This window comes from Schistocerca gregaria, chromosome 1 (genome assembly GCF_023897955.1).
Source record: "Schistocerca gregaria isolate iqSchGreg1 chromosome 1, iqSchGreg1.2, whole genome shotgun sequence".
Classification (NCBI taxonomy): domain Eukaryota; kingdom Metazoa; phylum Arthropoda; class Insecta; order Orthoptera; family Acrididae; genus Schistocerca; species Schistocerca gregaria.
In genome coordinates this window covers 1,126,253,943-1,126,268,443 of record NC_064920.1, presented here as the reverse complement: position 1 = coordinate 1,126,268,443, position 14,501 = coordinate 1,126,253,943, and the positions used below count along the sequence as shown (strand labels likewise).

Sequence of the window (14,501 nt, the reverse complement as noted above, 5' to 3'; positions counted from 1 at the left end):
ATTTCACATTAGTTTGGCAGGTCCCACCAACACAGTTCTATTCCATAAGCCCAGAAAGCTTATAATAATCCAAAATACACAGTCCATAGGATTTCACAATTAAGCTTTGCTGATAATGGTAAAATAACATAGACCAGATGTTATTTTTTAGCAGACATGAGCAACCGGCTACTTTCATGAAAGTCTATTAATCCCAGGTAGGCTCTTGACAGAATATCATCATTCACAACATTTTATCTATTTGGGGCACTTTGTTCAAGGTGAATAATATTTGGTTTATCTGTGTTAAATTTTATGTTGTCTCAAAGGGAGCTGTCACCTTTCCCAAAAAGTTTTGAACCTCTTTAATAAGTCTGGTTTTTCTACCTGTTTAATTGACACCTCCTTGGGATATACAGTGATCAGATGCTTATTATCTATAGAATTCCGAAAATCATTTATATAACATATCAACAGGAATAGGTCTAAATTTATTCCTGAGGGACATCAACATAATTACTTCTTGTTCTTGACTGCCTCCTCTCTAGTACTTCTACAGTATGGTAATCACATTGTACTCTTTCTATAAAATAAGTTATTCTACAGTCTCCAGTAAAAGAAAAGGAAGTGACAATGTAGGATTCAAACCTTTCAAGTTCATTTTGAGCTTTCTCTCTGTCCTGTGCCAGCCGTGCCAGCTGGTCCGAAATTGCAGCAATTGTTTCTGTATAAACTTTGTTTAGATCATTAAGAGCAGCTTCAGATGATTCCATCATTGATTTCAATTCTGCCACCTGTAATCAAAAGCAATATTAAAGAAATCACTAAAAATTCTGTGGGAACACTTAAAAATATTAAGTTTAAACAACACTGGAGAAAATTATAACTACTATGCAGCCAATTTTTTAAGAATTAGGCTGCTATCATGTCACTACACTCCATTCTTAATACAATTCCTGAGTTACAATTTGAATTTCATTACATACTACCAATGCAAAGATTTTATTGCGCTAATCCCAATATTCAATGCCCACAGCATTATCAACTACTGCTTCCCACTAGGAAACATAATATTTCATTGAACATAGAGACCTCGTAAAGCTCACACAAGGTACATCTACTTTTATGCGAATTATTAATTTCGAATAGACATCATTACACTAAAGCCTTAGGAAAAATCGCAATGTTGTCTCCAACACTCCTCCAAGTACAGACTAAAATGTTGCTTGCTATACTACCAGTCTATCTGAATTCTACACAACACACTCAAAGTTCTGTTAACTGCTAATATTTTTTAGTTGAATGAATACATTCTACCATTATTTCTTTGGTTTCTACAAGATAAACCTTCAACAGCACACTCAAGTGCTACCAATGACAGTTCAAAATCTTTCATATGGTCAATGGTGAAAACAATGAGTACCTAACAAAAGTACTTGGCACGTTACCTGTATATAGAAAGTAAGAGGGTAATTACGGTCTGTGAAGGTCTCAGTGAGAGCCTTGACATATTGACAGGGGGACTGCTCGTCACTAACATGCAACATCCATGGGTGCCCAGGCTGTATGCAAGAGACTTGTTGGTACGGAACCGGTGGCAGCTGTCGAAGTGGAGATATTGCTGGTGGTTGGTAGGTTTGATATGGACATCCATTTCCAACAGCTGTCACCCATTCCATACCAAGAAGTCTCTTCCATACAGCCTAACAACCCATGGCTATCATCTGTAGTGACTAGTCACACGCAGTTCCTCTTGAAATATACCAACTGGAGGTCATCCCTTGTGTGACAGCCCACTCAAAAGCACTGTAGCAATTCTGTGCTGTAACAACATGGTGTCAAGGTCAGAGTGAAGTTATTTGATTGGGGACTGACTGTATTTGTATGTGTGATCAATTCTATGCACTGGTGTAGCCTCTGTGTACCATTCATATTTAAAAATGCAGTTAATGAAAAGAAAGGCAAACCGTAAAGTTAAGAAAAGGTCCTCGTGGAAGCTAACCACTAATTGTTAGTTAGCATGTTGCATGGCTTGCTTCTTCGAAGCCCTAGCCTTACCATTTGCACCCCGGAAATGCTGGTCCATGGAGAACAACTGTAACAGGTGTAACAACTGTATCAAAGAGACAGATGCAAAATAGCAAATAAACAGCAACCAGGCTGTCATAGATGGAACTTCCCTGTGGGACAACGCAGATGGCAGCCAAATATGTAAGCTGAAATCGCTACATGTTTCTGAAAGAATTTAGTTGGTGAATGAACAACACGACACAAACAGGACTTTGTGGAACCCCCAAGTGTATGGGTAATGCAGATGGTAAGACTTCAATTTACTGGTAGAATACTGGGAAAATGCAATAAGTCTACAAAGGAGACTGCTTACAAATCACTTGTGCAACCCATTCTGGAATACTGCTCAAGTGTGTGAGACCTATGCAAAATAGGACTAACAGGGAATATTTTACATATACAGAGAAGGGCAGTCTGAATGGTCACAGATTTGTTTGGCCCATGAGGTGTCACAGAGATGCTAAAGAAACTGAACGAACAGATTCTTGAAGATTTACATGAACTAGCCCGAAAAAGTCCATTAACGAAGTTTCAAGAACCAGCTTTAAATTACGACTCTAGGAATTACTACAGTCCCCTACTTAATGAATTAATGAGATGAAATAATGCGAGAAAAATATTACATGAAACAGTTTTGTTCAGCAGGAGCCTTGCGGAAGAACAGGTGAAAACAAAGAGCTGCTGTTGTAGTCTTGGCAAAGTTAAGCTGCTTCACTAGCCACTGCTGTTTTAAGATGGTAGCCTGACAATTTCTTCCTTTGCCACCTGGTACACACACTGGTATTGACAGGATCATGGGTAATCCCCTCCAGATGATCCAGAATTTGCCACACCAGTCAATGACACAAGGCACATGAACTACACTGGGCCAAGTCCTTGCCACTTCCTGCAACACAGTGTTAGACCAGTCCCAAGGCCTTTTTGAACTTCACCCCACAGTACAGAACTTTTAACAGACTAAAGCATGTTTGTCTAGGCAAGACCCAAGACAAACTTGCTGATAAAGATCTTGCCTTACATTGTTAATGCTCACTTCCAATGGAAGTGCTAGAGCTGTCTTAAGCACCCACTCAGCACATTCTAATTTAGTTCCATCACAGACTCATCCTATCCCAGTTACAGCAAACACCATTTACACTTTAACTTCTGCACTACATTTTATGTGGGCATGGCCACCAACCAGCTGTCAATCCGATTGAATGACCACCCACCAAACTTTGGTCAAGAATGGAACTGACCACCCAATGGTGAAACATATTAGAGAGCCAACCACTGTTAATTACATTAGCTGTTTCACAAAAATGCCATCTGGATCCTACCCCCAATACCATCTTCCCTGAGTTACAATGATGGGAATTGTCCTTGCACCACATTGTTCAATCCTATAATACTCTTGGCTCAGTATCTGCTAGGCCCCTCTCCACACCCAAATATACATCCTAATCTACCCCAGCTTCACCCATCCTGCTCTCAACACTCCTCTTTGCACTGTCCTCATCCCTCCAATTTATCTCCACCTTCCAACCTAGACCCCCCCAGTCACTGTGAGATGTGCACAACTCCCACTGCCTGCAGCCAGAATAAGGTTACCAGTATCACATTTCTATTCCATATGCCTGTTGTCTTGCCCTCTAAGCAGCTGGTCACCCTTCCCCAACTCCTCTCCTGTTCTCTGCCTTCTTTCTTCCCCCACCCACTTCACACTTCAAAACCCATCAAACTTAAAGTGCTGACACACTGTAGTCAGCTGTGACAATGTATCCATGAAGGTATACTTGAATTTTGTAGTTAACTCTAAAGGAGGCACTACTCTGGCCAATCTTTATAATGCACCAATGACATTCCAGTACCACATCTGTCTCATAAATATATGTCTGTACTTTAACATAAACATTTCACATAAACTAGACGTACAATTTTAATATGTTACTACACTGTGTCTGAATCTTTTTCAACACACAATGAGCCTTTTACTAGTAATACTATGATTAGACGTTTGGGTAGTTATCAATGAAAACTAACTTATCCTCCTCCGACATGTTTTGATTACCAACCTATCAGCAACAACTAATCAGCATTGCTGTTACTAATACATAAATGTGTACAAAAAGAACAAATATAAATAATATTAAAGCTTTAATCTTACGACAAAATGCGAACAAATCATGTTATACCGAAGTCACTTGACAAACCCGATTTGATGTTGGTGACACACCCAATACACTATGCTCACTCTGTAGGTAAACCTACTGTATTCATGAGCCATAACATTTTGGTACCCAGCATGGAGCAAACCTTTCAGCTTCCTAGTATAGCATCCATTGCCTCAAGTCCCAACATTCCATGCATGACAGGCAGGTTAATGTACAGCATAAAGAGGGAGTTCACAGCTCAAGTACCAACAGTACAATATCTCCATTGCAGATTGTAACTTTAAAGATACATACTACAGATATGACAACATCCCCCTCACCACCTTACCCAAGAGAGACTATTTTCCATACTGCGTAATGTTGGATGGTGTGATGCTGCTGTTATTCCATTTATTGAGGGGCCTCAGAGCTTTGCACACAATAGATGCATTTTGTGCCACTGAGGTACCTTTCTCCAGATGGTCCACACTTCTGTGAAATTCACAAAAATAATATATTTTTGTCTCCAGCAATCTCCCAACATTCAACTCGTATCTTGGGGTACACGTGACCTGCTCTTTCTTTTAAACCTCCCCAACCGATCACTATCCTCCCCAAGGATAGAACTTTTCGTTCCTGAAACTATGATAGTTCTGTATACTTTTATACCTGTATCAGCACTACTTATTTTCTTGCCTCCTTTAGAGACAATACTTTCTACAACGCCCTGTTGTTAGTTGAATTCATCTATATTTAATTTCCATTAAGCCAAAATTAAAAGAGATACAACTACACAAAAAGAATGTAGAAGGAGAATACTTCTTAATAACATTGTACTGTGAAGAGTTTTGATTGACTAGTAAGTGCCGTACCAAGAAAAATGAAATAATACTGAACTTTCTGACGATACGTACTTGTGTTTTATGTTCTTCTTTCTTTTCATTCCACTTTTCTTCCATTTCTTTTCTGAATTCAGACTCCTTAGAAAGGTCTTCTCGGTAGCGCTGTAAAGAACGTTCATGAACAGCAACTTTCTTCTCCAATTCTCTTGCTTCTTGTTGAGATCGCACTAATTGTGCTTCATAATTAGCACACATATCACAGGTATGTTTCGGTTTTTCTTCAGATTGAGCATCTGAAAGCATTTGGTTTAATAGTATATAAGAAATAAATTGAACAGGATGGTTATGTAAGTAAGTTTCTTATACGAACAAAAGGAAAGAAGACTGTACTCACCCATGCTAAAGCCCATAAAAACAAGGATAGTAAACAGTGAAACAAATAGAATTTTCTGTGTCAGAGAAAGCTCCTAAGTAAAAAAATAAATGTTTGTGGGTAATAACAGAAAGTAGATAAATGTTTAAAGTTAATACTGGAAAGAAGAGAGGACATGCAGTTTTATGTGTGCACATACATGTATGTGGGCCTGCAAGGTGAATTTCAATCAACAAACATGACAGCATAAATTTGATCTATATGTTGCTGCTTCTTTGAATGGCTTTCAAAGTCAGGTTCATTTTTCCATTCTTCATTTCACTGACTACCATATGTTCTAATAAAGCCAGCACAGAGGGCACAATATAATCAAGGCATCATGATCATACTATTTAGTGTCACACTGTTTATGCTGGTGTGAGCCTAGATGTGATTTCAATTGGGCAGAAAATTTAATACTTTACGTGAACTGTCTGCTTAAACACTGCATAGACTGGCTGCAAATGTGAAGGACAACATCACTGCCAGAATTAAATTATAATATTTTCTGCAATGCTCTCAAACAAGAATCATGCACAAATAATGACTTTCTCAGAGTTAATGCACAAAGGGAATCTGTTCTTTGAAGACAACTGCAGGACATGGAAACAAATGTGAATTGTAAGTTGGACCAACCACATGAAGAATATCTTTTTACATATTCTGATAGCATTTGAAATAAAAATCAGTTTCATGAAAACTAGACCTCCATTATTTAAAGAAATATCTTCTGGGTTGTAGACAACAACTCACTGTAAAAAGTCAACCAACATTTTGGCAAAAGCTTGCATAAAGGTATGTAATATTACTGGAGAATTTTAACTTAAATGGTCATACAAAGTAAGCAGTAAGAATATCTGACATATGATTGGTTTTTGAAGTGGAGAGGAGAGGAACTGAGGTTCTTTGCTGATTGTAATTTTAGTGACACACATCAACCAAACAGGAGGAATCTGCTTTTGTGATGGATGTTGTTCCACAGTGTCCAGGGGCAGCTCTGACCAGTCATTGTCATGTGTGCCTTCTGCAGAAGTGTTTACAGCTGCGCATGTTAGGGGAGCCAAGACAATTTTTCAGGTGGACAGATGGCTTAACCACCCAATTGCCTCTTGTATCTTTCTTTTGAATGTTAAGTGGCTGCCTAGCTAACATGGATTTCCTTTAACAGTCTGTATTTAGTGCATTCATTTAAAAGCTCTGCCAACAAAGATTTGTTTTGTTGTCTGAGATGTACATGAAAAATGTTTCACTGATCTTAAGTACATTGCACTCATGGCTGATCAAAGTCCTAGCAAGTGCACTATACTGACAATATAGTGGGATCTGTATGTTTCTAACTCTTATGCTACTGCAATAGAAAAGCTTAATGGCCAATTGGCAAAAAGTACTCCCCACATGGTAGAAGAGAAGCATTTAACTTACTTACCTGTCACTTCTGTCCTTACTTTAGGAGTAAAGGAGATTGCTCACCACAGTGCTGAGTCATCAAGAGGCACGTAGGAATGAGGGAGGGAGGGAGGGAGGGAGAAATGGGGGGACTTGCTAGCTTTCAGAATAACTCCTTTGTTGAGCTATAAACAACGAAACTACACACACACACACACACACACACACACACACACACACACACAAACACACACACACACACGCACACAACCACGATTTATTCCAAGGTACAAGGCATTTATTTTATGAAAGCTAGCAAAGTTTTCTCTGTATTCTGTGTGCACCTGTCAAAGATTCAACACTTTTTTGTTTGGTGTGTAGTCTCCTTTTCTCCTTAAATATGTAAACTGGTCCAGAAATTTCATCACTTTTATTTTTGATTCTAAAAGTGGTGTAGCTCCTGCAATTCAGTTTTTATATTGTCATTGTCATCAATTTGGCCAGTCAGCTTAAAAGTATTCTGCTGTGGGTGGTGGTAAGACATAGCATGCAGTTACCTATCATTGCAAGTGGTGGAAGCTACACCACATCATGAAAGCAGCTCCCTCCTAATTCACCAAGGCAGGCTAACAAATTTCAAACAAAAATGACATTCAATGAGAGGCACTGTCATTCATTTGCCTTGTGGTAATAGACAAAAAATTTGTATTGACTGAAGTGTTTCCCACAGATACTAACACAAATGTTCCCTTGTTGAACTGTAATTCCGTTGAATTTCACACTTTTAGCTACAGAGCAACTGTCCACAAACCATAATTTCATTTCATATTGTTCTTCGTTAACAACAATATCAAGTCACTGGATCTATAGAAATCTAAAACAATATGGAGACTAAAAGCAAACCTGACATCTTTCACACGAGTGCCAGAAAAGTATACTTTTTTACCCCCACTGTCATTTGATTGCTGACTAATTCTTGAATACTTTTCTCCCTCTCTACAAACAAAAGAAGGCCTCTTCTCTACTATTTAACTTGGACATTCAACAGCAACAAAATTAACCAATGTGCCCATTAAAGCTATTATGTGACTCAGTGTGTAAAATTAGTAGACATAAAGCAAACTGCCAACCATGAGATTTTGCAACTATTCAGAAAACTCAGCATGCTAACAAATTACAAGAAGATTTACCTGTAATAGATTTCATCAGTTCATCATGTGCTGGAGAATGTGAATCTGGGCTCTGTTTGGTTAAGCTGCAGTGGGACTCATTTAAACTCAGCAGAGATGACATAGAGCTGTTCATTTTATTTGTCTCTTTAACGAAATAAGAAAAGTTAGATAATTTGTTAAATATATTCTTTGTAAGTCATCATATAATTACTGCATTTTATAATTACAAGGTAGAATTCATAAATAACCTTAAAAGTAGATGGTTGACGACATCATCTATTATTTATGTTCCACTTACAGGGCCAGCCTCTCATAAGTAGATACTTACATTATCCAGTTCCCTAAGTTCACTGGCATTAAAGAATGTGCAAGGTTTGAAGAATTCATTTTTGCCTTGACAGAATTACAAGGATAGATTCTGAGGCCACTGCCAATCTTATATCTGTTTTAGAGACCATTCGCCATTTCAATGAAAGTGCCCTGTGCAGGTACAAATGTAACTGATTTATCTGCAATGTCATTCCCATTTTAAGGACAAGGTGTCTACATCACTCTTCTAAGGTAGAGTTCCTATGTGTCCATAAAAAGGTTGAAAAGTGTTACAAAATTCTGATGAACATCTGTGTGTTAAAGAACTCTTTTCAATTACAAAACTAAATAAATCAAAATTAATTGACAATTTGAGTGTGAAAATCTGTCAAATTGTCTACACCTGACGACATGCAAACAGTTTGTACGAGACAAAAATTGTACTCTCTCTTCAGAGCACCAAAAATAATTAAATAATACTGAAAATCTGTTTCATTTGTGATCTATGTTGTTTAGTAATACAAAACAAAGTCATAAGCACAGCAACTGCGTGCCTTCTAAATATACTGCTCGCATGCCGAATCCTTGGTTATCTGTTGCAGTGACTGGTAAACAAACACATATACCATTAAAAAAAATTGTTGACATCAATTTTTTTCTTTCATTCTGAATAAATGCAACAGCCAGGGACAAAATGCTGTTATTCAACAATGCTATCTGGACTGCAAGAGCCATCTGTAGGGCACACTTCAGTTGAGTCAGCAAGCTGACCCCTGATAGTTGAAGTGGGTTGAGCATAACAGCAGTGCACGCCTGTCCCAACTAAAAACCTAACACGATTTTGTAAACATCTATGGGAATTCCTCAGTTTTTACAGCTCTCACAGATGGCTACTGCCTTCACCTCCATCCGTTAGCACTTAGCAGCTGAAAGCTCCAAACATGAAAAAATTGGAAATATTTCCTATTAGCCACTCCTCCTACAAATTGTATGATTATCTAGACTATCAATGTGTTCATTTAAAAATTATTTATTTGCTGATAATTTAGCCTGATAAGATTAGGGCCTTAAGGCCATCTCTTATATCTGACCAAAAATTTTATTTACAACAACAATAAAAAGTCAGTTGTTGGTTGCACAACAAAACCTTTAATTGGTTCACCTTACCAATTTCAACAGTTTAAACTGCCACCTCAAAAAGTGAAAAATCAAGTTTTGCACAATGACAGATTGCTACTCATCATATAGCGGAGATGCTGAGTCATTGACAGGCACACCAAAAGGCTAATAAACTTGTAAGCTTTCAGCCAGAAGGCTTTCTTCTGAAATAGCAAAAAAAAAAAAAAAAAACACACACACACACACACACACACACCACACACACACACACACTCTTTCATGCAAATGCAGCCGTGTGTATGTTGGCTATTTCAGAAGAAGGCCCTTTGGCTGAAAGCTTATATGTTTACTAGTGTTTTTGTTGTGCCTGTCTGCGACTCAGCATCTCTACTATACGGGGAGTAGCAATCTATCCTTTTCATAATGATACAGTGGGGCTCGGAAGTCAAGAGCATGTGCAGTTTGGAAGGCAACAGAAAAACATAGGAAGGAAGAGAGAGACTGGACAATAAGAAGAAGAATTTGTTAGAGAATGGGAACAAAGGAAAACAACACAGGGTTATGGGATGGAAGAAAAGGCATTCATTAAATCATACAGGGGTAACTCGAGGTGGGAATATCAGCAATATTAGAAAATGATACTTGCTATTCACTATAAAGGTGACCCACTGACTTTACAGGGAGGCACAATGAAGAGACTGTTGCACATTATAGCTTTCAGCTAAAGCCTTCTTCAGCAAAGAAAACATCACTGGGAGCTGCAACTGGAATGGAATTTTACATGAGTAGTAGTCTAGAGTTGGACGGAGAAGGGGGAGGAATAGCGCTGTATGTGGGGAGAGAGCATAGAGTTGACTGGTGGGGCGTGCAGTGACTAGATCGCAGCCTGACAAGATGGCTATATGCAACATCGGGAGGTGGGGTGTGGGGGAAAAATGGGGAGCGGGTACAAAGAGCGGGGTGGAAGGGAGAAAGGATGGATGTGTGCATTGGCAGAGGGGGGCACACAGAGGGTGGGGGACATGAAGAAGAAGGTGGTGATTGGACAGAAAGGGGGGGGGGGGGGGAAGGCATGGTGACAGTAGGTTAATGTATGTTGAGGTTGGGATTATTTCAGCAGCACAGAGTGTGTTACAAGGAAAACCCATTTGTGCAATCCAGAAAAGCGGGAGGTTCCAAATGGCCTGCATTGTAAAGCAGCCATTGAAATCAAGCACGTCGCGTTCAGCTCCATTTTGTGCCACAAGGTGATCTACTTTTCTCTTGGCCTCAACCTACAGTAACCTACTGTCCCCAAACTCTCCACCCAACAGTTCCTGCCCCCCTCTGTCCTGTAACGTCCTCTCAATTCCCATCCCCTCATCCTAATTGTGTTTGCTCTCCGACAGTGCAGCTGCCTTTCAATTGCCCTTCCCCGCTCCCCTCCTTTTCTGTTCCCTGCCTTTTCTACCACACCCCACCTCCTGACACAGTTCCTGGCAGTCTCATCAGGCTACCATCTAGTTCCTGCATGCCCGACCAGACAGCACTCTTGTCTCTCTCCATTGCTATACCCTGCTATCCGTCCCCCTTTTCCACCCCAGTCCAGATTGCTATTCACACAACAGTCGCATTCTGGTGTGGAACTGCAGGTGGTAGCAGTCATGTGTGAAGTGCTTTGTGTGTGTGTGTGTGTGTGTGTGTGTGTGTGTGTGTGTGTGTGTGTGTGTGTGTGTGTGTTTCCTTTGCTGAAGAAGGCTTAGGCCAAAAGCTATATTGTATGACAATCTTTACACTGTGCCTTTCTGCAACTCATCAGTCATTTTTATATGATGAGTAGCAATGGAAATCTATCTACTTCCTAATATTGTGGTATTACAATCTGGAGTTTCCGCTGTTTGATTTGTTCCACTTAGCATGATCTTAATCCACTTTTATATGGTGATCTCAATGCCATGTATTTCTGCAGCACTAACCATGGATTTGAAGGTCTTATTGCTAAAAGCACACTTGATATCCAGGAAGGTGGAGAGGGAAATTCCTGAAAGTGTAGAGCTTTTTCAGCCTTCATAACAAATTGGTGAAATGCTCAGCCTCCAGGGGGCCTGCAATTCTTTTGTGGGTACATGTGGGGCTCGCACAGGTCCCCGAGCTATTGGAGTCTTTATTCTATTCTGGACTGCTTTACCTACCCCTTCTTTCTCCCTCCCTGTCCTTATTCTTTTTCCTTTTCCCCTTCCTTTCCCTCTATTGGTGTCCATATTTATATCAGACCGGCTATCCTCCTGATTGTTTCATCTTGTGGTTTTGGTTTGTGTGCTTTTCCTCCTCCTTTTCGACTTTTCTTTTTTGGTCCCCATTGGCGGTTTGACTTCCATCTCTAAATTTTAAAACTGAAGTATGATCCAGATGGGGAAGAACTCCCTCTCTAGCATCTTTGATGTGGGTTTCCCTCCCACTCCTCCTCCTCTCCCTCTTATACCTTCCCTTGCCCCCCTCCCCCACTCATTGCCTTAGCCCTTCTGCCTCTCTGCTTGATCACCAGCTCGGTAGCCAGTCCGTGTGTGGGGCTGTTATGTAGCCATCTAGGCCACACCACAGGGATCACACTGTTAGTAGCTGCACTGTGAATGCCTTGTGAAAGACTATAATGTTTGCCTATCTTTTTGGGTCATTGGAACTCTGGGCAATGAGTCACTGATCAGAGTGGGTGGTACCAGGGTGGACATTTGTCTCATGAAATGTGTTACACTCTCTGGCCACTCTTCTGCAGATGCATCTCTTCCTAGGAATAGTTCTGCCTCAGTTCTTGATCCTGCCTTCCCCCTCCCCCCCCCTCACCCCTCCCTCCCCCAGCTACCCAATGGGAGGAGGGCTAGGGCCACCAGCTTGGGGCAAACCCTTTTCCACAGTTCCTGGTCTGTACCAGGACTGAAGGGGAGACTTCACCACCATGAAACCTCTCTTTTTTTTAATGACCACATTGTGGACAAGTCCTTAAGCGAGATGAGATCTGGCTCTCTCCTTATAGAGGAGGAGGAGATTAGTGTTTAACGTCCTGACAACAACGAGGTTGTTAGAGACGGAGCACGAGCTTGGATTAGGGAAGGTAATCGGTCATGCCCTTTCAAAGGAACCATCCAGGCATTTGCCTCAAGAGATTAGGGTAATGACGGAAAACCTAAATTAGGATGGCCAGATGCAGTATTGAACTGCTGCCCTCCCGAATGCGAGTCCAGTGTGCTAACCACTGCGCCATCTCATTCGGTATAAAGACAACTTCTACCAGCCAGTGGGCCTCCCTACTGGCTGCAAATGCTTTTGGAGACATCCCAGTGAATATTGCTCCTCCAAGTGTCTCAATACGATACAGGGTGTAATTTTCCATAGTGACCTTCTCCTCCTGTCCAATGATGAAATTAGGGCTAATCTGGAACGTCACGGCACTCGTTTCGTCCAGTATGTCCAGAGCGGCCTTCACCCTTCAACTGCTCTTTGAGGGGGATAACCTCCCCGAGAAGGTCAAGGTGGTGGTATACATATGCAACACCAAACCAATCATTCCACCTCCCACGTGTTGCTTCCGTTGCCTCAAGTTCGGCCACGTCTTCATGATGTGATGCCACTCCCATCTGTGGTGACAGCGGCCGCCCTCTTCATGTCAGGAGCCCTTGAACCCAACAGCCTAACTGTGTAAACTGCTCTTGTCTACATTCTCCCTGGTCATAACTGTGTCCATTGAATACGCAGGTAGTGGAAAAATAAAAAACTTTCACCATCTCAGCAACACTGAGGCCTGGAAGTAGTTTGACAAACTTCCTCTGAATCTCTCACCTACCTTTGCCCCAGTTACATCTCCCATTCCCCCCACTTCCTCCTTACTCCCACTGCCCCTCCCCCAATGGCTCCTATCTCTTCCCCTCAAGCAACTGCTCTTCCTGCTCCTGCTTCTCCTCCTCCTCTTCAGACAGAGAAGAAATCCTCTTCTCTGGCTTATGCTAGAGACAGAGCCCCGTCTCTGAACACCCCGCCCCAGCGACCTCAAGATAAGGAGCCTGCACCTTTGTGTTGGAAAAGGGACCTATGCTCTGAGGGGCCCAAACTGCTCGCTCTCTGTTCAATCCATACATCACTGCCACCTGTTCCCTTAATGGTAACACCTCCTCCATCCCCCCGATGGAGAAGAAGTAGCAGTTCAAGTCCAAGAATGAGGCTTCACTGGCAATCCGGGGGAGGGGGGGGGGGGGGGTGGCTTCGTCCCCCTTCTTCTGACTCCAAATCACACCCAGTTTTTATGGTTATCACCCCATCCTCATCAGTGACTACCACTGGCCTGGTGACATGACCTCCCCTTGGGCTCCTTTATGTCGAACCTAGACTCCAGCCATATGATAATCCAGTGGAATTGCAACAGATATTACTGTCACCTACTGGAAATACAACTTGTTTCCTCTTATTCTGTGTTCTATCTTGCTCTTCAAAAAAACACACTTCTGTGATGACTACTCTCCTAATTTTGTTGCTACTGAGTGGTCTGTCAGAACTGTGCCAGCCCCACGATAGCATTTGGTGCGATCTGCACCTTAGTTTACCACCAATGTCTTTAGTGACTGGATCTCCGTACGTAGATCTCCTCTCATACTCTCATGAATACACTACATTGGTCACCCCATGATGAACTTTGTGACAGTGACAACTGTGATGGACCAAGGATGTAGTAGTTGCTATCCAGGACCACCTATGGACACAGCAATGATTTAAATAACACCCTTCACAAACCAACCTTATTGCTTTTAAGTGCCTCCACGTTAAGGCTCACTGTCTTATTAAGCAGAATATAAAGGAATTCTGGTAGTGCTGTTTCCTAGCTAGGGACGTTTGCCTCTTCAACTCAGGTGTGATCGAAGATCTGTACTCTTCTGGACTACCAGCAATAATCAACTGCCCAGGGTTTTATCCATCAGCATGCTCCGTGTACTAACCCATGGTTCTTGCAGAACACCTCATAAAACACTTTGTGACAACATCGGCATTGTCTTCATATTCTGATACCTCTCTCTGGGAGAGACGATGAATTGAAGAAACTCCCCTCTGTTTCAAC

At 41.3% G+C, this 14,501-nt stretch overlaps 1 protein-coding gene across 8 annotated transcripts in view; it reads right to left on the bottom strand.

Moving 5' to 3' along the window:
* The window catches only part of LOC126283947 (rab GTPase-binding effector protein 1), a 188,991-nt gene that overhangs the window by 48,629 nt on the left and 125,861 nt on the right, over positions 1 to 14,501 (bottom strand). For 4 of the 8 annotated variants that reach the window (XM_049982375.1, XM_049982364.1, XM_049982401.1 and 1 more), the window contains 3 exons: positions 8,012 to 8,137; positions 5,096 to 5,316; positions 628 to 773 (listed from right to left, as the gene is read on the bottom strand). In XM_049982375.1, the coding sequence (XP_049838332.1) occupies positions 628 to 773; positions 5,096 to 5,316; positions 8,012 to 8,137 (493 nt within the window). The remainder of the gene's footprint in view (positions 1 to 627; positions 774 to 5,095; positions 5,317 to 8,011; positions 8,138 to 14,501) is intronic. The other 4 variants (XM_049982393.1, XM_049982384.1, XM_049982422.1 and 1 more) reach the window with 1 other exon arrangement.